Here is a 25,648-nt window from a genome sequence, read left to right as displayed (position 1 = left end):
GTGCTGTATTAGCTTGGTATTCTCCTTAGCCAGGAGGTATCACAATGAGGGTATTAGTTGCTCTATTATTCTGGAGGCCAAAAAGAAAATCCTAAATTATCTCAGAGAAGTTTTATTAACAAAATGAGCTTGAGCTGAAAATTACCTCAATGACTTCGACAATACGCAATGGGTAAATAGAGTGAGAAAACAAAGTGGTGTGCCAGAGGTTTTAATTATCATATAATTCCAAGAGAGGGTTCAATGAAATCCCTAGATTGGATTAGTCATGTGTTTTTCCCTGTGATACACACACACACACACACACACACACACACACAACAGGAAAAAAATACCTATCAATATAATCAACTAGTATTAACAATATATAAATATATTAATATAAAAATAAATATATATTTTCCCCCTCCCCCACTGCAATTCTGGAATAGAGAAAAGGTAATCTTTTGGAAATTAGAACTTTTAATATAATGAATGAGCTTGTGTGGTTTATAAAAATTGTTAACCATTATGTAAGAAAACTGAGTATGATTTTGTATCTCATCTCTCTGAACATATATTTTAAGTCTCAGGAAGATGAACCCACACTTAGAAGAACTGTCACTTTATCAAATCTCATTTAGCAAAACCCCCTAAAGCCAGGCACATTTCTTAATCATGTGCAATTCCTTTAGCAAACAGAAAACAAATATATTTAAAATCCAATCTGAGCACAGAAACCAAGCATAAGAAACGGAGCTCTAGAGACCGAACAGTATTTTCCAGTGGTTCAAGACCTTTTCTCTCGTAACTTCCAAAAAGTCAGTTGGACCGTGGCCCTGCACTTCGACTTTCTATCACATTTTAAAAAGGAAAAAAAAAAAAATCTTACCATTACATATGCTTCTTGTCTTTAACACCAGGACATTGCTTTAAAACACCAACTTTGTGAACTTGATGTTAAACCTGTGTGTGGGTGATTTTAACGGTACCGTGGCTTTACCAAACAAAAATTAAATTGTAAAATGCGGTTTTTGAAAACCCTATTTGTAGCCCTTCGCTGCCGTCTAAGAATACAGGTGTTTCCCCGGTGTGGCCGCTTCACTGAGGCGGACGCGAGGCGGCAGCCCCGGGGACCGGGGAGAATCGCGAACCTCCTGGAAGGAGGCCCGGCTCCTGCCTCCATGTTGCCCGTCGGAGGGAGAAGACAGCAAACAAAGCCCCGATCTCTAGGAAAGCCGCTCCCGCCTCCTGGCCCGCTACACCCACAGATCACAGCCCGGGAAGGCGCTGGGGCCGGAGCGTGGCGGCCGGTGGAGCAGAACTTCAGACAGGTCCGCACACGAACGCGGAGTCGCGGTCGGTTTTCCCGAAGCCTCGAGGTCCGAGCTCGCCGCAGCTTGCCCGGCCCTTTGCCACCCTCCGGACACAAAGAGGGAGCGCCGGGCTCCGGGCTCTGCCCAGGCGGAGGCGGGCAAGTTGCCCGCCCGCGCCCGCGCCCTCGCCCTCGCCCTCGCCCGGGGCTCCGCGTCCCCGCTACCCGCACTCACCAGAAGAAGCAGCGCGGCGCCCTCCGCGCTCCGCGCCATCGCGTCCGCGCCGCCGCCGCGCCCTCGCCTGGGGCGGCTCGTCTTGCTAGGCGCCGCCGGCTCCCCCGCGTCCCCGCAGGCGCGACCCCGGCTCCACCCCGGAGCCCCCGCTCCGACAGTCGTTCTCCGCGACCGCCGCGCCGCCCTGCCCCGGGGCGCGGTGCCAGGTGCGGCCGCCGTGAAAAAATGGAACCGGGAGCCCGCCGGAGTCGTGGGCGCTGAGGTGGGGATTCCTCGGAGGAGGGAGGCGCGCGGTGGACTCCCGCCCCTCGTCGCACACGCACCTGGGACCGTGACGTCCCTGGGCTGGGGACTTTGGGTGGCAGGCCCCGCCCCGCCGTCCTCTCCTTCACGTTCCCTCCTCTCGGGAGAGTGGCCGGGACAACGGAGGCTCTGGGCCACCCGGCGGGACTCGGCCTGAGCAGCGTGAGCCGCTCGGCGCCAGCCCCAGGGCAAAGCTGGCTCTTCGGAGCGAGACCTGCCGGCCCCTGGCGAGCGCGCCCGGCCACCCGAGGCCGCCCAGGGGTCCAGAACTTTGTGAATGTGCGCGGGCCAGGAGCTCAGGTGGAGTGGAGAAGACAGTGTTGCGGACATCCGCGTCCCCACTGCAGCCGGGGTGCCTGCGGCCTGCCTTCTGGGAAAGGAGGTTCTGGAGCAGGATGTAGGTGGCTGGCTCTGTGAAGGCCTCTTGCCTCTCTCCCCAAGGCCTCTTCATTGCTTCCAGCAGGTTTGCAGCTTATCTGGGTAAAGGAGACACAGAAAAAAATCACAGATGATCTAAACGGACAGTTGACTTTGTTAACCAGAAACGGCTAGGAGGAAACTCCAGGGGTTGTTAAGGAAAAGATGGACTCTTTGATATGATTTACAAAATCTCTTACACAAAGCATAACAAAGGTCAGAATCCTTGCTCCCCTAGCGGTGTGACCTGGACAACTTCTCTGTGTCTTAGTTCCAGATCTGCTAGATGGGATTAGCAACACCCAGCACAAAGGGCTGTTGTGAAGATTAAATCGGAAAATGCATGTGAAGCCTTCTACGGTGTTTATAGTACATCGGGTTCAATAAATGTAGTTGTTAGAACTCTAATTATTGCAGGTATAAATGTGAAGTTGAACTCTTCTTGAAAAACGGAGGCACTAGAATCAGCACCAGGTTAGGAAGCTTCTACAAAACGTGAACTATTGATGTTGGAGTAGTGGAAGTGCCTAGGAAAGTATAAAGTGTTGACATCCTACTAGAAAGAGAAGTTTGGCATTCGCTGTGAACAAAATAGCAGAGTTCCTTCTGTAGTCAAAAGTGCCCTCTTTCTTGTCCCTTTCCCAGTTTTTTATACCCCTCTCTCCCTAGCTCTGATCTTGCCAGTTTTTCAGATCCAGTAAGTTGGCATCTTCTCTTTAGTCCCTTTCTTCCCTAGCTGCCAAGCACCCCTCCCTCTTGGAGTGGAGAGAAACCACGTTCTCCTCTATTTGTTTAGGGCTTAACTGCTGAGTGACTTTTCTCATATTATTACTTAAGTGTTAGTGATTAAGTTAGTTGAGGACTAAGTATATAGGAAGAGTGTCTACTTAGTTTCCACTCTGTTTCCAGTGCCTAGAACAGTGCTGAGTACCAGGGAGGCTCTTAAGCATTGGATGCATAGTTGAGTCAGGAGAGAAGTATGTCTCCTAGTTTCCATTCCTTTGTCTTGATCTAGACGTGGGTGGTAGCACCTTGGTGATAATTCCCATTCCCCATCACTCTGGGAAATCTAAATAAATAAGGCAGGCTTTACCAGAACACTTTCACAGATCATCCTTGAAGACTATATATCAATCCTACCTAAAATTAGTACTCTTGTACCTGAGTCCTATAGGCAAGTATTTATGCCTCATTATCAAGGGTTTGTTTTCTGTTTAGTAATGATGATAATTGTAGCTTCCAGAATGAGAAATAGCTACCGCAAACTGTATTTCTGTTGGATTGTTGGGTCTCCCCCCGAGGCTGACAAAGTCAGTTTCAGAATTGTATTCTTCTAGAAGACATTTATTCCAAGGCTTTGAGAGAGTGTCAACACATACACTATCCAGTGCCATAGTATGTCGTTATCGAATTAGCTCCCCTTTAAAAGTTCTGAAATTTATGACTCAGTGACTTGAGGGAACTTGTTTCAAGTCAGATGAAACACTTCTCTAGCTCCTGACTTCTTTTTCCTGGCATGATAGTAAATCTATTTCATAAATCTCTGTACACAGGAAAAAATACCATTACTAACAAAGCTCTTGATTGCTTTATAATAAATTGAGTGTTAACAAGATGTCAATGACTTAACTTATGGGGTTTTTATTTTCCCCTAAATTAGTTGAACATTAAATGTACTTTTCTTAAAACATGTACTTATAATGCATCAGTTCAAATTATACTTTGTGCAAATAATTAGCTCTTATATCTAGATATATTCAAAATATCTACCTGAGTTGTGTTTTCCAGAATATTTTGCTTCACACATACACACAGAGAAGAATAAGCTTTAAGTGATTAGTTTATTAGAATCATCTCTTAATATTATCTCAAACACAAAAATTTTGTAAAAACAAAAATTAACATCTCATTTTCCTACTATCACCACCTCTTTACCCCCAACACATTCTCAGCATCAAAGAACACTTTATACGTTGTTTGATAGATGACTGACCCTTTAAATCCATTAAAAATCCCAACGAGCATATGTATCAGAATTAATGTCAAAGAGATGAGAGCTAAATTGGGTGATTTCTGATTTCCAAATCATAATATGTGGCCGTTACAACATAGAAAATGGTCATTATGGTCAGGAGGCTTACTTATAGAGCGTCTATAGATAAAAGCTATGTAGATACAAGAAAAAATGTGAAATGCCTCTACCTAATGTGGAAAAGGCAGTAAAAGAAGGAATCTGTTTTCTGGCTTAGCTCCGCTCATTTATTCCTTCATTTATTCAACATTTAGTTTGTCCCTGTTCAACAAACATTTCATTTGCATTTTATTGGGAGTACAAAGATAAATAAGTATTTCCTCATCCAAAGAAACAAAAATAGGTACTTAGGAAATAATGTAACTACAGAACTTATAAACTATTATAAATGCAGTGGTAGAACTATGTGCAGGGTATAAAGCAAACCTAGGGAAGAGAATCCCTAATTCTCACTGAGTGCCATGGTATTAGAGAATGCTTTAGGTGGGGACTGTAGGGGTGATGTGCTGAGCAGATTCATAAAGGATGAATAATTGTGAAGGACACATTGACCCTGCCAGGACAGAGAAACTCAAACAGAGTTGAGTGCTTGTTGGTGGAGAGTCAAGGGCTTCAGATTTCTGTGAAGAAAGCATTATTTTACTCACATTAACACAAAAAGAAAGTCAGAAGTAAAAGCTTCTGTTTTTTTTCAGTGAAAATTGTACTGAGATAGTTACAGCAATATCCAGCTAGAAAAGTCTAGCAAGTAGTTTGAAACGAGAAGGAAAACACAATTGCAGATAGATTTATGAGGCAGAAACAGTAACCTAATTTTCTTTCTTTCTCTATTTCTTACTGTCTGCCTACCTGTTAAATGCTTATGCCTTTTGAGTTTTTTTCCTTTGCTTCTGTTTTTCTTAATTGGTACTATGATTCTGTAGGCACACTCCTTGTGCAAACCCATTACAGCTCTCTTTCCTAAGCTTCAAACATGGGAATATTATCATTTGGATATTTCATAGGGACCTCAAAGTTCCATAATAATTTTGTAGGGATGTCAAACTAACATACTGACAAAAAAGATTTCTGCAATCCCTTTAATTCAAGCTTACAACTTCCTCATATGCCTCTCACATGCCTTGTCAATTGGCCACCCAAGCCAAGAACCCGAGAGTCAGTCTCCATTCTCCTCTTTCCATACTCTCCATCTCTAATTAGTTACCTTTCCCTTTATTCTCTGTGGTTCCATTTAGAATGATTCATACAACCTTTGTAGCAGCAATCACATTGTGGCTAATGGTGATTTCATCTGTGTCTGCTACTCCACCCATTTTGCTTTCTCAAGGTTGTTAGTACTTAGAAAGCAGAGCCCATATCATATTCATAGTGGGGCCAGCCTCTCGTATCCAGCAAATATTTGATTTGTTGAACTAAGCTCATGTGCTGGAAGGAACTAATGATAAATAAACAGTATTATAAGGGAAGGTGTTTGAAATATCTATTGTAGATGAATTAATGGTGGATCTAGTCAGAAAATGTTGGTCTGGGATTGTGTATGTGTGTCGTGTACATGCATACACTGCAGGCACACACACATACGTGTTATTTTTGTGTATGTGTGTTTTCCCCAACCACACTGCAGCTCAAGAACAGGGGAAGGATAGCAGAGGGTGATGTGAGTTAGGGTTGCAGAGTGGCCTGGCTAATAGTTAAGAGGTGTGAGTGTCAGTATATACATGGAATTGAGTGTGGCAGGAGGGGAGGCACGGGGTGAAGTTGGAGGACTCAGGGGCCAGTTGAGAAGACAGGGTATTACTTTCCATATGGGGAAATGCAAGAGGATCGTCTTTCCCCTTAATCCTGGGGAAGGAGCCATGGTCATTTTCCAGAAAAGCCAAACCATGAGTGACATCACAGACACTAGAGAGTCAGGATGTTGAGATTTTCATGGACTTTCCAGTTTGAAGGATCACGAGCCACATCCACCTTGGGCAGTGAGAGAGGAGAACTGGCCTACTTGGGGTGGGGGCTGGCCTCTAATAACAGGGTGAAAAAAGCTTTATGGCCTTTCTGAGCTAGAACTTACAGAGTAATAATCAAAGTCTAGCAGCCTGCAAGCCCTGTGGTCTAGCTCAGAGGAGCCAGCATGTCTTAATGAACAGTCACCACACTGTGGGGCAGCAGTAGTCAGCCCGAGAGTATAGCTGCAGACAACACCCTTATGAGCGAGAGAGGCCTGCGCGTGAGTCACAGTGCTAACTGAGCTTTTCCCCACAGGCTCCTCCTTGTGAGTCAATATAGAAGAACTGGCCGCTTGGCTGCAAAGCCCCCCAGCCAAATGGCTGAAGGAGATTGTTAACGTTGTTCACAGGGCAGAGGAGAATTAGTGGGGGATGCTACAATTGCAAAATAGTATTTGGCCTGGCAGAAAATCCCCCAAATTATCTCTACTTGGGTCTCAGTAGAGTACTGATGATATCTTAAGAGATTTTTTTTTTTTGAAATGAATCACACTAGTTTTAAAATGTGATAGGACTATAATAATGCTGGATGGCAGTGTGCACAAAACAGCAGCTCAAGTTGTCTAGGAAACCTCAGCAAGTCTTTGGTGTCCCATCAGATGCTCCTCCCTCCCACTGACTAATGTCTGAAATCCTTTAACTGGAGGGTCCCTCGACTGTTACAGGCGGAGTACTGGGAGGGTGGCATGTCAATCTCTTATCAGTCATTTACATCACAGCAGGTATCACAGGTTGCCCAGGCATGCTCCACCTCCAAGTCTTTTTTTTTTATTTTTTTTTCAATGTTTATTTATTTTTGAGAGACAGAGAGAGGCAGAGTGTGAGTAGGGAAGGAGCAGAGAGAGACAGGGAGACACAGAATTCAAAGCAGACTCCAGGCTCTGAGCTGTCAGCACAGAGCCCAGCGCAGGGCTCGAACCCACGAACTGTGAGATCATGACCTGGGCCGAAGTCGGACGCCCAACCGACTGAGCCACCCAGGCTCCTCCACCTCCAAGACTTTATACTCTCCGTTCCTTTTTTCTAGAAGGTTCTGTTCCAGACATGTATAAGGTTTACTCCCTCACTCTTCACTTTTTGCCCCCCTCAAATAATACCTTGTTGGTGAGGCCTTCTCTGAACATTCATTTACAAATTAAATAATTCTGCCCCTAGAGCTCCCCATACCCCTTCCCTGCTTCCTTTTTCTTCCTGGCACATCTCAGTCTAAAAGACTGTGCATTTATGTGTTATCTGTTGCCATTTACTAGAATGTAAACTTCATGAGGGTTTTCTCTGTGAACTGCTATGTATCCAGCACCTAGAACATTGCCTAAGCCTTTGTAGGTCTTCAGTAAATATTAGTTGAAAGTGTAAATGAATGACTAAGTGAAGATACTTATTTTGGAGGATAGGGTGTGTGCGTGTGTGTGTATGTGTGTGTGTGCATGTGTGCATGTGTGCCTTTAAAGTGAGAGTCAAGGGGGAAAGAACAAGAGACAATTATGTTCCTGGGAGGGTGTGAGTAAATGTCGCCAACTGAGGTGGGAAGCCTGCTTCACTGTGGACAAAATCCCTCTCCCTCACAATTTTGTCAAGGATGGGCCTTGCTAAGGCTGACTGCACAGCAGAAAGTGAAGAAGTTCAGAGACTAATGGAGAACATTTCTGTCTTCTTTAAGGCTCCCTTCCTTGCAAGGGGGACAAAGTGCAAAACCATAAACAATATGGAAAATCTCCTTCCCTCTGGAGGTGAACAAAGGAAGCATTTATTAACAGGAGTGTGATGCTTGGGAATGTTGATTTTTATCTCTGTGTGACTACATTTTCTGAAAAAAATTTCAGAATAAATTTCTGGCTTTGGTTTTACCCCAGGATTTGCCTGTGGGAATTCTTGGAAAGATAAGGGAAATAGCGGTGGCTGGGGAAGAGAGGAGAGTGGTTGTTAACTGCAACCCTGGGCTGGAATCCATCCCCAGCATGACAGGACTTGCAGGGCTTACCACAGGCATGGGAGTGTTTACTGAGGGTGTCAGGTAGAAACCATCCCGATGACTCAATGTGACTAATGAGCCTAGGGAGATACAAAAAAAAAAAAAAAAAAAACAAAAACCACCTCTCAGAAGACAGAAAGGAGTATTGGTTTCTTGGCAATTGTTTCATTCATTTGCACGTAGACAGGGATGTTCTTATGTGTATGAAAAACTTGAAACAGAAGAGATTCAATAACTTTGGAGAGCAAACTTAGTAGTAAAACATTGGCTTTAAAGATCTTTTCCAAATAATCCAGAATGATAATTATAAATACTTTAGTAGAGAGGAGGAGAATCTCAAAAATAATGAACAATTTTGGAGCGCCTGAGTGGCTCAGTTGGTTAAGCTTCTGACTCTTGGTTTCAGCTCAGGTCATGATCTCACGGTTTGTGAGTTCAAGTCCCAAGTCAGGTTCTGCGCTGACAGTGCGGAGCATGCTTGGGATTCGCTCTCTCTTCCTCTCTTTCTACTCCACCCCTACTCATGCTCGCTCTCTGTCTGTCTCTCGCAAAATAAATAAACTTAAAAAAAATTAGAATTGTTAATTTTTTTTGAGTTTATTTATTTTTGGGGCACCTGGGTGGCTCAGTTGGTTAGGCGACCGACTTTGGCTCAGGTCACGATCTCACAGTTTGTGAGTTCGAGCATCAGGCTCTGTTCTGACAGCTCAGAGCCTGGAGCCTACTTCAGATTGTGTCTCCCCTCTCTCTAACCCTCTCCTGCTCATGCTGTGTCTCTCTGCCTCTCAATAATAAATAAACGTTAAAAAAAATTTATTTTTGAGAGACAGAGAGAGTGCGAGTGGGTGATGGACAGAGAGAGAGGGAGACACAGGATCCGAAGCAGGCTCCATGCTCTGAACTGTCAGCACTGAGCCCGACATGGGGCTTGAACTCATGAACCGTGAGGTCATGACCTGAGCCAAAGTTGGACGCTTAACTGAGCCACCCAGGCATCCCAACAATTTTGACTTTAAAGAAAAGGATTTGAGAAAATTAAATTACTCATTTTGATTTACTTTCAGAAGTAATCTTGGTGGTGGTGGCTTTTTATTTCAGTACCATATCAGTCGATGTAGTAATTTGTTAATAATCAAGTTCCGTAATTTGTAAATGACTTGTTAAAATTATTAGAGCACATTTAAAGTTATTCAGTAACGATGTTACTTACTTCCATTTTGACATCCACCTCAGGTGGAGAAAGAGGCTTGATTCCAGTTGGGAAGGCCAGCGCAGCCTCAAGGTAATCTTGTCCAGAGACGGATATGAGCTTCCAAATGCCGTCTGTCACACATGTCATGTGGAAGAACAATATCAGGAACCACTAGGAGGACACATTTACATGAGCTGTGCTGATTTAAAGTTATAATGCTGTTATTCTTGAATCCCAAATTAGATATTATGAATGGCAGATTATTTCTGCATAGTTACTTTTGTGGCATAAGTAATTGAAAATCTGTTAACATGACAAATACTAATTTCATTAATTCAGTTACATTTATACACACCTAGGGAGTTGGAGAGTTGAAGCAATACCGATAATAAGAAAAGACATTCAAAATGTCTCCAGTGCCTGAGCATTTTAGGAAAATGTTTGTTTTTAAGCCTGTTTTGTTTGATTTGAACTGTACTTTTTTTGTTTTTGTTTTGTTTTTTTTGCTTTTTGTTTTTGTTTTGGCAGTGGACCTAATTTGAATTTCATCCCCTGCCCCCATCTAGTTCCCACTTAGAGATTTTATTAGACAGAAATATATTCAATCATTAAGCAAACCAGTTAAGCAAAATGTTGATACAAAGAAGCCAATGGGAAAAAATTGCTCTTGATAATTTGGCTTTAAAGAAACTTGTCTAAGGGCATTTGCAGTTAAAGATTTTTTTTTTTTATTCATGATGATTATCATGAACATTATTACAGACCTCTTGTTTGACTAGTCAATTGTCTGCTAATTTACTTGCCATCTGTTTTTTCAGGTGGACCTCTCAACTTTTACTGAAACAATATCTGAATGATGTCATACCTTTGGGGACAGTCACACCCATTTCATGCAGAATCAGCTACAGTAGAGGTAAGTCAGTCAACAAAGACTTCTTGTGACTAATTCTTCTAGGGGTATGAAAGAGGAGGAGAGTGTATTATACTTCTTTCTTGACTTTAGGATTAGAGTATTCATCTGAAGTAATCAGCAAATTTGATGACAACTCAACAAATTAAGCAGAGTAGTATTACAGGGAAGACTTACTGGTGAGCAAAGTAAAACCCAAGTGAAAGCTGATGTAAAGAATTGCTTTATGGGTCATAAAAGTGCCCTTGTGAGTTTCCATTGTGTGGCACTGTGGGAGAATGAGTCTACACTTCGCAATTTTCAATAATTGGGATTTTAAGTCTATAGAGTATGTTTTATTGTTCTTTTTATGTTGGATTTTCACTTCAGAAGTATGGATAAACCATCTAAAACAAAAAAAATGGAGGAAGATTATGGCTTCTAGGTTTTTAGGCATAACAAGATGATGGCACTTCTATAGAACGTTTTATTTACTTTTATTTCTTAGAGACCAGATACATTAAGTCAGTTGCTCAAAATGTGAAACTTGATTCCTAGGTGTGCTCTGTGGTCCTAAATGGACAGATGCCAGATATATGATTTGAGGGACACTGGAAAGTGTCTCACCTTCTGATCTATAACCTAATGAAAATGGAATATCACTTTGCTTGCTTTCTAAGTCAACAGATATTCTATGTATTAAAGATATATACTCCAAGGAGGAATAACAAAGTGATTCTGTGATTTATACTTCATCAAGAATGAACTTATCAAACAATTTAAAAACTTATCAACTAGTTATGGTCATCTTTTTAAAGGAAGCAGGAGGTAGTGATTATCAAAACTTTAGGCATATCATGTTTTAGAAACATGTAAAGGGAAAGATAAATTTCATTTTCTTCCATTTTATGTTGGGTCAGCTAACTTTTGCAAACACAACTCTTTTTCACATGGCTAGCAACTTGGCACCATAACTCATATAGAAACTGAATGTAAAGTGTGGTCTTGTGTGTGTGTGCAGTAATTATTATTCTATTGATATTACCTACCATATGGATCCTGCTGGAGATTGGATTAAGAACACTATTCCTGGGGCGCCTGGGTGGCTCAGTCGGTTACGTGTCTGACTTCGGCTCAGGTCATGATCTCGCGGTCCATGAGTTCTAGCCCCGCATTGGGCTCTGTGCTGACAGCTCAGAGCCTGGAGCCTGTTTCAGATTCTGTGTCTCCCTCTCTCTCTGACCCTACCCCGTTCATGCTGTGTCTCTCTCTGTCTCAAAAATAAATAAACGTTAAAAAAATTAAAAAAAAAAAAAGAACACTATTCCTTTCAGGGCGCCTGGGTGGCTCAGTCGGTTACGTGTCTGACTTCAGCTTAGGTCATGATCTCACAGTTCGTGAGTTTGAGCCCTGTGTCGGGCTCCGTGCTGACAGCTGAGCCTGGAGCCTGCTTCAGATTCTGTGTCTCCCTCTCTCTCTCTCTGCCCCTCCCCCCACTCATGCTCTGTCTCTGTCTCTCTCTCAAAAATGAATAAATGTAAAAAAAAATATTAAAAAAAAAAGAACACTGTTCCTTTCATGTTAATTTTCAAGTGACTTCCCCCACCCCAAAGCCACCTAGTTGCCCTATTATACTTGGTGGAAATGATGGAATTAGAACTCTTAGGGAAAAAGCCCTCCATTCTGCCCTTTTCCAAGGAAGTGCAATCATCTGGTGATTCTCATCATTTCAGCTACATGAGATAACAATTTGATGTGAATGAATTTGTTTCTCTTTGCTTGTGTGTTCCGAGGAATTTCCACTGTGGAGTAGCCTAGGCAGGACAAGCCTTGTGACTAAGGCAAAAGATTAGTGAAAAAGAATTATTACAGTGGCAGTTTGAAGTCTCAGAAAGAGAAATAACCTAGTGAATTCCCAACTCTATCTTTGAGAAACAAGTTACTTTTCAGCCTGTTTGAACATACATCTGTAAAACAAAGCTTTGGATCAGATGATATAGATGTTTTGAGTTTGTATGGTATCATTAGTTTGTACGTCAGTACTCCTAACTTTGAATTGAGTTCATTTTGAAGGTTTAAATTATAATAATAAAAATAATAAAAATAGTAATCTTCCTGAGTACTATGTCCTAAATGCATTCTTGTAAGTTCTTTACAGAAACCTCATGATGTAGGGACTGTTATTTCCATAATAATAGTCCAGAGAGGTGCAAAGAGGTTAAGTGACTTGCCCAAGGAAGCAGTGAAGCTGGGATTTGAACTCAAGGAGTTGTCTCCAAAGCTTGAACTCTTTTTTTAAAAAAATTTTTAATGTTTATTTATTCTTGAGAGAGAGAGAGCGTGAGAGCACGCGCATGAGTGGAGGATGGGCAGAGTGGGAGAGGGACACAGAATCTGAAGCAGGCTCCAGGCTCTGAGCTGTTGGCACAGAGCCCGACGTGGGGCTCAAACTCACTAGTTGTGAGATCATGACCTGAGCTGAAGTCGGACGCTTTTAACCAACTGAGCCACCCAGGCGCCCCTCCAAAGCTTAAACTCTTAGCCACTAACTTAAAACACACAATTAAAAAATAAACCAAATCAAAAAGTTTTCAAATTTATCTTTTGTTAATCATTCAACCTAATGCGCAGTTATTTTGATTGATTAATAGATGGAATGAAATTTTAGAACTTCCTCATAGGTCCTAGAATGGTAGCTTTGATTTTGTGCAAATTTTCGCAGGTTTTCTTTGTCCAACAACTCAGTGCTTCCTATCAAAATACCCAGCGACATGTCCTGACTTGTTCTTTCAGTGGAGACATCCTTTCCTAGCCAGGATTGGCAGAAGTAGCAATAGCATGCGTTGGCTTGTTCTGGAGGCTCTGGTGTGAAACTGAGCTGCATAGAGTAGAAGAAGAGCTTCTGTCATCTTGGCAGCATTTGTTGTTGGTGAGGATGTTGCAGGGTCCAAGAAAGTGTATGCAGGAAGAGTGGCAAGTTAGAAAATCCATTTATATTTCTACTGTGGCAGCCATAACTTGTGAGGAAAAATTCATAGCAATTTATAACACGTGAGAGGAAAAGGGAAGACGCAGAAAGAAATACTGTCAGAACTTATTAGATGTAAGTGTTTGTCACACACTGAAGATATTTTGTCATACAAGAAGTTGTACATAATTAATGTGTATAACTTGATGAGTTTGGAGCTAAGTATACACTCATGAAACCATTACCACAGTCTATGCCATAAACCTATTCATCAGCTCTCAAAGTTTTCTCCCTTTCTTTTATTTATTATTATTTTTGTTGTTGACAAGAACATTTGGTATAAGCTTTACCCTCTTAGCAAAATTTTAAGTATACAGTACAGTATTGTTAACTATAGATTTTGTGCTGTACTGTAGACCTCTAGGACTTATTCATCTTGTATGAAAAAAACTGTACTCGTTGACTAATACCTCCATTTCCTATGACACATTTTCCTACTAATCTAAAGTTGTGGATGTTAGCCCTGGATAAGAATAATTAAGAGTTTGGCCAAACAAGGTCTTCTCATTATGCCTTACCTCAAGAAAGTTAGGTGGAAAACCTAGGTGATTCTTTTCTTTTTAATAATAAATCTATTATTTATTTAATAATAAATTCTGTATGCAGAAACTTTTATCTGCAAGACAAACCAAACATCAGTGTCTGGTCCATGGGTCTGATGATGGAAAGACACTCCTTCAGCTATGCCAAGCTATGTGCTTACTTGAGGGGTGTGTGTGTGTGTGTGCGTGTGTGTGCGTGTGTGTGCATGTGTGTGTGTGTGTGTGTGTGTGTGTGTGTGTGTGTGTTTTACCTCCAGGTTAGGACCATATAAATCTTATAAATGTTACTATCAACACTAGTCAGTTGAATATGGGAAGACATGACTGAAGTTAATCCTGTATTTTGTGTTTAAATACTCATTTTTGGCTTAGTAGCAATGACTTGTTGCAGGAGTGGAAAACTGTCATTATCCCTTTACATAAATACAAGATTACCTGATTCTGTGCTGCTTTCTAATTAAGAGAGTTCTTTGCAATCCTCTCTTGATTATGAAGGAACGTAAATACTTCCTTTGCCTTCTGAGGAAATGAGGACATACTTATTCTTTCAATGTCACTGTTTTGCTTATATTATCATAATTTGATGCTCTGTGTTTCCACATAGAATTTTCTGTTGGCTAATTTAATAATGAGAAATTCAGCACAAAGAAAACATCAGAGATGTTCCAAGGCATAAATTTTGAAATATGATGGTCTCACACACTTCATGGGAATGAAGGTGGAAGTCGAGATAGTGTTGAGGAGTAAAAAAGTTGTAGTTGTTCAGATGTGTTGTTTTCCACAAATCATGGAAACAACTGATGTGGAAGGATCCATTTAAAGTTATGATTTAAAAAAAATGAAACAAAATAAAGCAGAAATCAGGCTCTTAGATGCAGAGAACAGATTGGTGATTGCCAGAGGTGGGGGGGTGGGAGGTAGAACAAATGGGTAAAAGAGGTCAAGAGGTACAAACTTACGGTTATAAATAAGTCATGGGTATATAATATCCAGTTTGGTCACTGCAGTTAATACTGAATTGCATAGTTGAAAATTGTAAAGAGAGTAGACCTTAAAAGCCCTTATCACAAGAAAAATATGTTTTGTAACTACGTATGGTGACAGGTGTTACCTAGACTAATCATGGCGATCATTTCATAATATAAAATATTGAATCAAAATCTGTCTCCATAAAGTTATTTTTGTATCTCGCTACATGTCACGTAACTTCTAACTAGTGTGCTATCAAAGTCCTTCTTGAGGAGTTCACGAAAAAGGAGATTCCATGACTTTCGGGTAGCTTGTTTTCCTTGTTAAATGTGGAAGAGATCATTGTGCCCTGAAAAAGAACCTCACAAATGCTTCAAAATAGTAGCCAATCATGTATTTGCATTCTTTCTATCTATTCCTTTGTCTCTACCTTTTTATCCCTCTATCTCCCAATCTTAGAGATGGATATAGATTGCTCTGTCCTCTATGTCCAAATAGATGTATTTGCCTACAACGTACTACATTTTTCATCTTAAGAATTACATCTAGATTTCTAGTCTTTTAAAAATTATTTTCACTGTTTTCTTTGTATTCTTTCCAACTTTTCATGCTCTCCCCAAGTCTTAGAGCTGAACGCAAGCAGAGTATTTTGACAGAGTAATAATTATGTACTATTACTACCGAATTGCTATAGATAAACCTTTACATTTATGTCACTTTATTGAATGACCCTAAGGAAGTAAATTGCTTCTCTGGGTCTCTGTTTGCCTGACTACAATCAGGGTTTCTGTAAGAATTAAATTAGAAGGTGTAGTTCTCCTGGCCACCTGGTTGTTCTTACCAGTGTCTAGTTTCTTCCTACTCTGGGCACTGAATCCATTTGCACTTGTTCTTTTAGACATCATTCCCTTGAGGTTTAACCATGTCTGTGTTGTGTTTAGATTTTTCTGTTTTACATTTTTTTAAAGAAAAAAAAAAGCAAAGACACCAACCTAGAATGGCCCATGTCTTGTCACAGAGGGATCAGGCAGAACAGAAGGAATCTCGGTCTTCACTTGTGGAAAACGTGGTTTCTGGCACCTGGAATTCAAAACAATTATCTTCTTTTCTTATCAGTGATTCCCCTTAATTAAAAATGATCTCAGACTGTGTTGTTGAACAAGTGTTAAAACATATCATCTCTGGGGGCGCCTGGGTGGCTCAGTCGGTTAAGCGTCCAACTTCGGCTCAGGTCATGATCTCACTGTTCGTGAGTTTGAGCCCCGCGTCGGTCTCTGTGCTGACAGCTCAGGGCCTGGAGCCTGCTTCCGATTCTGTGTCTCCCTCTCTCTCTGCCCCTCCCCTGCTCATGCTCTGTCTCTCAATAATAAATAAACGTTAAAAAAATTAAAAAAACCAAAAAACATATCATCTCTGGTTCAGAGTTACTCATTTTTAGACCCAGTGAAGGCGTGGAGAAAGTGCCGAATTGCCAGTAACCAGAGGGAAATATCTTTAACTCTTACTTGTTTCTTAATTGTTAGATGCATTGAAGCTTGTCAGTTGAGTGCGTTTTTTTTTTTTTTCACACTCTCACCTGACTTTTGAAAGTTAAGGTAAATTGACCTTGCTGTTCTTATTCTTCAAACTTTGTATAAATAGGAGGATCTGGGGATATTTTTGGAATTTACCTATATGGCCTTCTGGGGTTGATCTGGAACATCTGAGTCGAGCCATCCACTTTTCTTCACTGAACATCCATTCTAATCCAGTTTCTGCTCCGCAAGTCTGCACTTGTGCAAGTCTGCACCCAAGGTGAATTGTACAGTTAAAGGATGAGGAAGGTCAGCCAAAGCAAGATCTAAAGTTCTGAAGATACTTATTTTGTGGCATCCCTTTAAAGGAAAACATAAAAATAACAGGCGTGTCCTGGGAGACAAACCCAGGCTTCTGGGACTGATGGCTGTCACCAGAGCCGTGGTACCTTTTTCATCATGTTAGGTTGGAGACCTTACCTTCTTTTTACTCCAGCTTTTCTCTCTGAAGCATTGTAGAATGTCAAAACATTTGTCTAAAGGACCGTTGCAAATTACCAAACAAATAATAAACGAGTGACAGCCCCACCTCATCCAGCACCTCCGCTAGCACCATTCCTGCATGAAGAAGAGATCCAGAGTCCCCAGGTATTTCCTTTCTGACTGGGAGGATGGAAAAAACGTATCAACTAGAAAAACATGTAAATTAGTGATACAAATACATATGTAAGTCAGTTCTTTACATATTTCTTAATAACTATTAATTATAGAGAGTAGTTCCCCTTTTACTAAATGGTTAAGGAATACCCATAAATTTGTTGCCAAACAGTTTTATTGTAACAGTGTTACACTGTTAAAGTTTTAGGGTGTACTGTTTAAAATTATAATACATCAAGTAAAAAGACAGTTTGAATTTTTTTTTTTTTTTGCTTAAAACAATTTTTATTTTTGGTGAAAAAATACAGATACATTTTTGCTTTGAGTTCACTTTTACATAGCAAATCAATGTTAGGACCTCCTAGACAGGATTGATCTATTTTTATTAGAAAACACATTTATTTCCACTTCCCTCTCACATAGCCTTTGCTGCCATGACATAGATTCCTCTACAGTTTGGCAATACAGCAACGTTTCCAACTCACCTAAGTTGGGTTTTAAGAGGCAACGTTAAAATACTTTGAGGATTCCGAAAATACTTTTGAACTTGGGATAAGGATAATTATGATTATTATTTAATTCCCATGCATAATAGAGGCACAAATCAACCATGTGTGATCTAGACCCCAGAGCAAGCTTCCCAGTGGTACCAGTAAGGCAACTTCCTTAGGACCTGGCAGCTGCTCCGCAGAGTCTAGTTCCCTCCACAGTGTCTTGTTCCCTCCACAGAGTCTAGTTCCCTCCGCAGAGACTAGTTCCCTCCGCAGAGACTAGTTCCCCCTGCAGAGTCTAGTTCCCCCCCGCAGAGTCTAGTTCCCCCCGCAGAGACTAGTTCCCCCGCAGAGACTAGTTCCCCCCGCAGAGACTAGTTCCCTCCACAGAGACTAGTTCCCTCCACAGAGTCTAGTTCCCTCCAGAGACTAGTTCCCTCCACAGAGACTAGTTCCCTCCACAGAGTCTAGTTCCCTCCACAGAGTCTAGTTCCCTCCACAGAGACTAGTTCCCTCCACAGAGTCTAGTTCCCTTCACAGAGATTAGTTCCCTCCACAGAGTCTAGTTCCCCCCACAGAGTCTAGTTCCCTCCACAGAGTCTAGTTCCCTCCAGAGACTAGTTCCCTCCACAGAGACTAGTTCCCTCCACAGAGTCTAGTTCCCTCCACAGAGTCTAGTTCCCTCCAGAGACTAGTTCCCTCCACAGAGACTAGTTCCCTCCACAGAGTCTAGTTCCCTCCACAGAGTCTAGTTCCCTCCAGAGACTAGTTCCCTCCACAGAGACTAGTTCCCTCCACAGAGTCTAGTTCCCTCCACAGAGTCTAGTTCCCTCCAGAGACTAGTTCCCTCCACAGAGTCTAGTTCCCTCCAGAGACTAGTTCCCTCCACAGAGACTAGTTCCCTCTATAGAGTCTAGTTCCCTCCACAGAGACTAGTTCCCTCCACAGAGACTAGTTCCCCCCACAGAGACTAGTTCCCTCTATAGGGTCTAGTTCCCTCCACAGAGGCTATTCCCCCCACAGAGTCTAGTTCCCCCCACAGAGTCTAGTTCCCCCCACAGAGTCTAGTTCCCTCCACAGAGTCTAGTTCCCCCCACAGAGACTAGTTCCCCCCACATAGTCTAGTTCCCCCCACAGAGTCTAGTTCCCCCCACAGAGGCTAGTTCCTCTCCACAGAGTCTAGTTCCCCCCACAGAGGCTCGTTCCCCCCACAGAGTCTAGTTCCCCTCCATAGAGTCTAGTTCCCTCCACAGAGTCCCCTCACTTCAAGATGGGCACACTGCAGCTGTTGTTGAAGCAGCAGGATTGTCTTGACAGAACAGATCACCCACACTTCTTTCCTAGCACATAACCTTCCTGTCAGTCATGGTGCCAGGGAGAGGGAAGAATGTTAGATGTAGGGACATTTAGGAGGCCTCAACCCACCCAGGTAGCCTCAGGACTGTATCCTTCTGTGTTAAAACACACTTTATTACTCTGCATCCATCTGGAAAAACAAATACGTTTTGAATATGGCAAACAAACAAACAAACAAACCCAGAGAGGAGTATTTTATGTACAATTAGAGATAATGGAGCTCAACAATGACCTTGTAAAGACTCAGCTAAGACAAAAATGTTGATGAGCAGACAGAATGTTCTCTCTGGGCTAAAGGCTGAAGATCTTGAATGACCAGAAATGATTTGAAGAACTGCATTGCCATCATGGCCATGTGCATGAAGTCATAACTTCTAATTCTAACATTGTTATGCTAGAGAATTAAATTTCTGAAGCTGTTTAAAAGGAGTGAGGCTTAACAGAGGTTACTGACAATCTCTTTCCATATCCATTTTTGACTTGAAATGGTGCTTATCATACATATTCAAAAATTTCACCATATGCTATTCTGGTCAGACGCCTCTTTTGCTTATGAGAAGAAACATGTTTTGTATTCTCACAAAGTCTGTGGACATTGTTAACGTAATAAACATCGCTATATGTCATACGTAAGCTACATCTACCTACTGACATTAAAAAAAATAGAGTAAAGTTCAAGAACTATTAACACAAGATTTGTACTGAGAAGGGTGTAGGAAGGAGCTCGACGTAAATTATTTTCTTTGGATGGATCATTTCAAAGTAGTTTACAAAAACACAAAATATTATTTACACAATACTAAACTTTTCCTAAATGTTCTATGATATTTCTATTTCAAAACTGTCTTATTTTGAGAATTGAGGAACATACATACAGCAAGTTTAACGCATAAGCCAATAGCCCTTAGCTTGAGCGAAAGATGCATTTAGAGTCTCCCAACACCGAGAAGGTGGCAAAAACTCAGCTGCACCTATGTCCTTTTTCCAAGCAGCTTGAAATGCTTTAGCAAAGACCTTATGACTCTTACATCGTTATTAGTGACATAAGAAAAGGTGACAGAGACAAGAACTGGGGCTCTTGACACCAAGTGCCTAATCCACTGAAACACACTGCATTTTATTTAAAGCGACAGATACCTTTCATTGGCACTGCCCAAATAGAAGTTTAAAAGCTGTCAATTGTTAAGTGAAAATTTTCCCACTGAATACAATCTTAAGGTTTTTTGAGAAACATCAAGATTTACTACCACCTGAATGGTATTTGAGAAGTAAGAGTGACAACATGTTCAGTTTGGGGATATTAACTAGAAAATTTAAACTAATCATGATCAGTTTATGAGAGTACCAAATTAGTGCCCAATTAGACCAATACTGTGAGCTTTGCTATGCTACTTTGAACAGTTTGGTCCAACTATCTATCTTCAGCTGCTATGTTTATTCCAGTTCATTCTGGTCATATCAGACGGGAACAAGGATCTTCTGTACTGATCGTATTATGTGACCCTCATAGCTCCGCCGGAGTTTGTAGGTTGCCAGGAACATTGGCAATGGGACAAATCACTCTTTCTGTCACTATCACATTTTGTGTGAGACACGGCTCAAAGACTGTAGTGGAAGGTTGCATGAGAGAACCAGAGGCCGAGTAAGTCTCTGTTACCAAATAGCTACCAGGCTGCAAAGGGTCAGGCATGGCAATGGCTGGCTGGAGAACAGAGACAGAAGCAGGCAAAGCGGAAGCTCCTTGACTGCCTGGCACAGGCTGGCCCCTAACGGATTCTGACTGTTGGATGTCTACGGAATAGCCACAGGGTTCAATCCTAGAATGGCCTTCTTGGGTAGGTGGCTGAGATTGTTTGGCTTCATCATCAATCCCGAGGCTAATCTCAGCAAGCTTTTTAAATTTGGGGCCAAGCGAGTCCAAGAAGCTGTCATCCAGCTCATCGGCAATAAAACTGCAACAACCCACAGAGCCCACGGGAGAACTGGGGGCACCCATTCCTTCGTTATCATAGATCAGCAAGCAGTCATTTGCTTCCTGGGTGTCGTCTTCTTCTGCACAGGCAAATGCTTTCTAAAGGTGGAGAAGAGTGGAAAAAATGAATTTTAAAAGCGTGTCAGTTGAAGAATACAGTACAGTTCGCAGAACTCAAGGTTTGATCATGAATGTGTGATTTAGGTAATCCATAGAAGTAAAGGCACGCTTTGTATATCGACAGTCTTGTTACAGAAATTGGTGTTTGGAGAACGGTATAGTTGACATTCTTTCAAAATTGAATCTGGCCTAGGCTCATGTTTTAATTCTGGTTTTGAAGGTACTAACGTGGATTTAGGCCTACAAAACGAATGTGTTCAAAGCCGGGAGGTTATTCACTAGGACAAGTGTGGGGTTTCCTGTGTGTACCTCTGTTAATGCTAGACTCCCCAAACCTTGTGGGAGCCTGACCCCTAACTAAGGCTCACACCACACCTCAGAAAATCCCAAGAGTCCTCATCCCAAACAAGCTCTCCCTGCCAGTCACTGTGTCAGGATCTGCCTTCTCAGCAACAGGCCACATCCCAGGACTTACCAGCTCTGATACTGAAGCTGTGTGTGAAATCTGTTCTAATGATGCACCAATCAAGAGGCAAGACCCTCCTCTTAAAGTCTTCTCTGTTCCTGAACCCTTGTTCCTTTCAGTTCTATGCTTCCTCACGCTTCATCTGATCTTCGATCATATTCTTTTTTCCCACTTTTATTTTTGGGTCATTTATTCAATGGTTCTTCAACTTTTGGGGGCAAAGACTCCTTTGAAAATGTGAAAAATACTACAACCCTGTCTCAGAAAACTATGCATGTGTGTTCTGGCATACTTTATGGTATAGGAAACACAAAGTAAGCTGCTTTGTATTCCTAAAGAAGTTGCTGCTGATCCTGACATGTAAAAGATTTTGCTTTCCATTGTTATTCCAGCTGGGGGGATGAAGTTCCACTTGTTATATGATCTCCCTTTGTGTCTAAATACCATTTTTCCTTTTGACTAGTAGCCCCATAGTGGCAGCCACCTTACATCATCTGTATTATTTTGGCAAAGAACCCTATTTTTTTCTTACATTTTAACAAGCTGTAAATAAAATAACAACAAAAGCGAATTGCAAAACTGAAGTATAGTCAAGTGAAAAGACACCTAATGTAAAGATAACAAAGCCACAGAGTTTTCAACCCAATTACCTGAGAAAAATAGGAGTCCAGGAAATTCATGCTTACTGCTCCTTCCCCATAGTCCTTATTGGTTCCTCCAGTGGAATGCCTTGTTCTCATCGTTCCAGACTGTCCTGCAGAACCAATGCCAAGTCCGGTGCCTGTGCTGAATCCTGCAGCGGCCCCAGATCCTGTAGCTGCTCCAAGCTTGGTGGTCAGTTCCATTCCCGAAGCTCCTTCCACCACTGTCCCTCCAGCATATGTATTCATACAAACTTCTAAAAACGGGAGAAAATTCTGTAGCATCTTATGCTGTAATTTTTTAAATTGTTTTTTGATATCCCTGAACAGATGCCAAGTAAAGCAAATAAGTATATAAGTGGGAGAAATTACAATTAAATGACTAGAGGTGGTAAGAACATCCTACAGTCTGATATGTGAGAGTAACAGAGGAGATGAGGCTGTAACAGAGGACCTTAGCAGATGAAATAGCTCTGCAAGCATACTAATTGAAAAATATACACAGGAAATAGGTTTTCAGTGACAAGAGCCAGAAATAATAAAAAGTAAAAACAGAATATTCAGCACATAGCCATGGAAAGCTTCTAAGGCAATGCTTATTTGTTTTCAGGAAAAAAAAGAAATTGAAATTAAGCTGTCATATTGCTGTAGTATGGAAACTAAAGAGGGAACATGCATAATATAATCAAGCAAATTAGCAGGCACTAATTTAGTGTCTTGGAGCCTAAAGAAAATTTAACGAGTTATGACTATTCTATTACCTTTACATTACACTTTCATGGAAAATTATATTTTTCTAGAGAATTCTGAATATAGTTTTTGCTATGTAAATAAAATGGGAGAAGCAGGTGAGGATCTGGGGTAGCTGATAAAGGCAGACATTTTGGGTGATCTCATGCAGACTTTGCAGGCTAGATATTTAAAAACAATCTGTTGCTATGTGTGGAATTAAGAAAAAATTTTAATATTAGGCATTAGTTCTTGTTCCTCCAGTGTATGCCTTAGTTGTGGCATTGAGATAATATGAATAAAATGGTCATTTGGTAAGCCAAAGAAATAAATAATTTCGCCTATGTCACAACATAAACGATCTTGTCCCATTATGCTTGAATATGAAACTGTTACTTGAACTCAAATCGGGGTATTGTTAGTTCTGGGGAAGGAAGAAGGGCAACAATATAGAAGATGTGCACATGTGAGGTTTAACTGCAAATATTATCCAATGTTAAGAATAGTCAGAGTTGAGTGGTAGGTACACAGTATTTGCTATATTTTCCTTTACATTTTCTACATGTGAACTCTTTCCTAATTAAAAAAAATAGTAATTGACTGAGAGCTATACTTCAGTTTATCAAAGTTTGGAAAATATATAACAAATCTTCAGATATTAAAAATGGCGGCACCACTGGACAATGAACTTCAACGAACTTACTGAAACCTGAGCTAGGTCATGGAATTGACTGATATACTAATAGTAAATCTTTTCATTGAAACCCATTGTTCACTGGTAACATCTCCCCAGCATGTGTACATATGTGCAAATTATTAAGAAAATGATTTAGAGCACTTATTATTTTTCAGTATTTCTTATTTAATCCAATATTGCCTTAAAAATATCCATTTGTTGTTCACTTACCAGAATTTTCCAAGAAATCGGCTCCATTGGCAGTTATAGGCGGCACACGAATATTTGTGATTTCCTGCAAACCAAAATAAATATATTTAAATGTCCCAAAAATAAATATATTTAAAAATGAACCAAATTTCATGGCAATATGGGTGAAATGGTCTGTTTGCAAAAGATGACTTTGCAAGAAGCCCAAATTATTGCAGGGCTAACGATTTTTGTGATGTAACATCTGAAGAGCTATGATCCTAAAAGGTTCCATTTATTTCAACATTGACTCACAGAGGTCTTTAAAGATCGAGGAGTGTCTTATTTTTATACCCTGCTACTGTTTTTCCTATCTGAATATAAATCTGAGTTTGCTCTATGTGATTGAAATAAATGTTTTAATATTTTTTGAATGTTTATTTATTTATTTTGAGAGAGAGAGAGAAAGAGTGCATTTGTGAGCAGGGGAGGGGCAGAGAGAGAGGCGAGGGAAAATTCCAAGCAGGGCTCAATCCCATGAGATCAAGACCTGAGCCAAAATCAATAGTCGGACCAACCGACTGAACCAAACAGGTGCCCTGAAATGTTTTAGAAACTGGGTCCTCACCTTGTCTTCAGGTTGAGCTCCTTCGATTCCCCACTGATGAATTGTTCCTTCCGAACCATCAGGAACTGGGATAAATCCTCCTGCCACTCCCCCCATAGAACCCATCCCGCAGTCACAGATCAGCAGCAGAAGAGGGGCCACTGGTTATAAAGGAAAACAAAATATTGCAACATTTGAGTCATTTGGAAACAATTTGACGTGACAGTTGTCTGAAAAGTTACAAAGAAAATACAATATTTTCAGTACTCATGGAACATCTAATAGAAAGAAAAATTAGTTTCTACAAAATAAAGTGTAAACATCCTAAAATTTCATATAATTATGAAACCGAAGGAGATAGATCATTCTTGTGATATGTGTATTTTCTTAAAACAGGGACTGTTTGATGAATGGTAAAAGTGGTTGTTCAATTCCTCAATCCTTTTCTGTAGTAGATATATATTTTTAATGCATTTATTTGTATATGCTGAGCTATGTATATTATGTCAGGTGAATACATACCTGATTGGTCAGGATTTTGGGCAGGTGGGTGAGGTAACGTTCCTGTAATCAGGACTCTACAGATCTCCTAGTAAACAGCAATTAACCGGCAAACTCCCTCCACAAGTAGAATGATGAGCTAATACCAATGCATTCTTAATTGTGATTTAAGAATCTCTAGCTTGGAGGGGCCTTCCAGTCAGGGTAATTTTCATTCTTTCTGTGCATATCTGTCACATCTCAGCAATAAAGATTAACATCATTCTCATGCTAATGGACCAAGAGAAAAATGTACTCTTTCTTGAAAAGAAGCACTGGAAAGCTAGGTAGTCAGTGACCCCACCCTCACGTCTGGCCTGTCAAGTCTTCTTGAATCCTCACGTTTGAATTCTGTCCATTTAGAGGTGGTTTAGTGAGGGGTTTAAGAGCACAGCCTCTGGAGTCAGACTTGCAGGGTTTGTATTTTGGCTCCAACCCTCACCAGCTAGATACGTTATATCATCTTTTCTCATTTCTATGGATTCATCCAGAGAATGGGAGAATGCATTTGATCTATATTATAGCTTATCGTGAGGATCAAATAAGTTAGTAGTATAAGAAAGGGTAGTGAGTGCTATGAGGATTTGCTGGTATCGTTTGGATGGGTTACATCAGTTATGCAAATTAGGTCAGTCCTGTATATTAGCTCTATACAAAATGAAAAAAGGCCACGTATATAAATAAAATAGGTTGGGCATAATTGATGTATTTTCTTAAAGTCTAATATAATGTTCATGTAAATGATACTACTACAGCCTTTTTTAAATTGCCATTCTCAATTTCATGACTTTGTTAGTGTGCAGGATTGAGTCCC

General features: G+C 41.0%; 3 protein-coding genes across 6 annotated transcripts in view; 1 reads left to right on the top strand and 2 right to left on the bottom strand.

The window, feature by feature from the left end:
* Positions 1–2,162, bottom strand: part of DSG2 (desmoglein 2) — a 50,389-nt gene extending 48,227 nt beyond the window's left edge. Inside the window, exon 1 of the mRNA XM_027068696.2 lies at positions 1,530–2,162. Coding sequence (XP_026924497.2) covers positions 1,530–2,162 — 633 coding nt within the window. The remainder of the gene's footprint in view (positions 1–1,529) is intronic.
* Positions 1,654–25,648, top strand: part of DSC1 (desmocollin 1) — a 353,895-nt gene continuing 329,900 nt past the window's right edge. For 3 of the 4 annotated variants that reach the window (XM_027068700.2, XM_027068702.2, XM_053206525.1), the window contains exons 1-2: positions 2,091–2,229; positions 10,267–10,361. In XM_027068700.2, the coding sequence (XP_026924501.1) occupies positions 10,302–10,361 (60 nt within the window). In that variant the 5' untranslated portion in view covers positions 2,091–2,229; positions 10,267–10,301. Of the gene's footprint in view, positions 1,792–2,090; positions 2,230–10,266; positions 10,362–25,648 lie in introns of those variants that run through there. The other variant, XM_053206521.1, reaches the window with a different exon arrangement.
* Positions 20,192–25,648, bottom strand: part of DSG3 (desmoglein 3) — a 31,389-nt gene continuing 25,932 nt past the window's right edge. Inside the window, exons 13-16 of the mRNA XM_027068699.2 lie at positions 24,316–24,455; positions 23,730–23,793; positions 22,103–22,350; positions 20,192–20,965 (exon numbers count right to left, since the gene is read on the bottom strand). Coding sequence (XP_026924500.2) covers positions 20,399–20,965; positions 22,103–22,350; positions 23,730–23,793; positions 24,316–24,455 — 1,019 coding nt within the window. The 3' untranslated portion in view covers positions 20,192–20,398. The remainder of the gene's footprint in view (positions 20,966–22,102; positions 22,351–23,729; positions 23,794–24,315; positions 24,456–25,648) is intronic.

The sequence above is a fragment of the Acinonyx jubatus genome, chromosome D3 (genome assembly GCF_027475565.1).
Source record: "Acinonyx jubatus isolate Ajub_Pintada_27869175 chromosome D3, VMU_Ajub_asm_v1.0, whole genome shotgun sequence".
In the NCBI taxonomy this organism is placed as follows: domain Eukaryota; kingdom Metazoa; phylum Chordata; class Mammalia; order Carnivora; family Felidae; genus Acinonyx; species Acinonyx jubatus.
The sequence above is the reverse complement of the archived record's forward strand: the minus strand, read 5'-3'. Positions and strand labels throughout refer to the sequence as shown.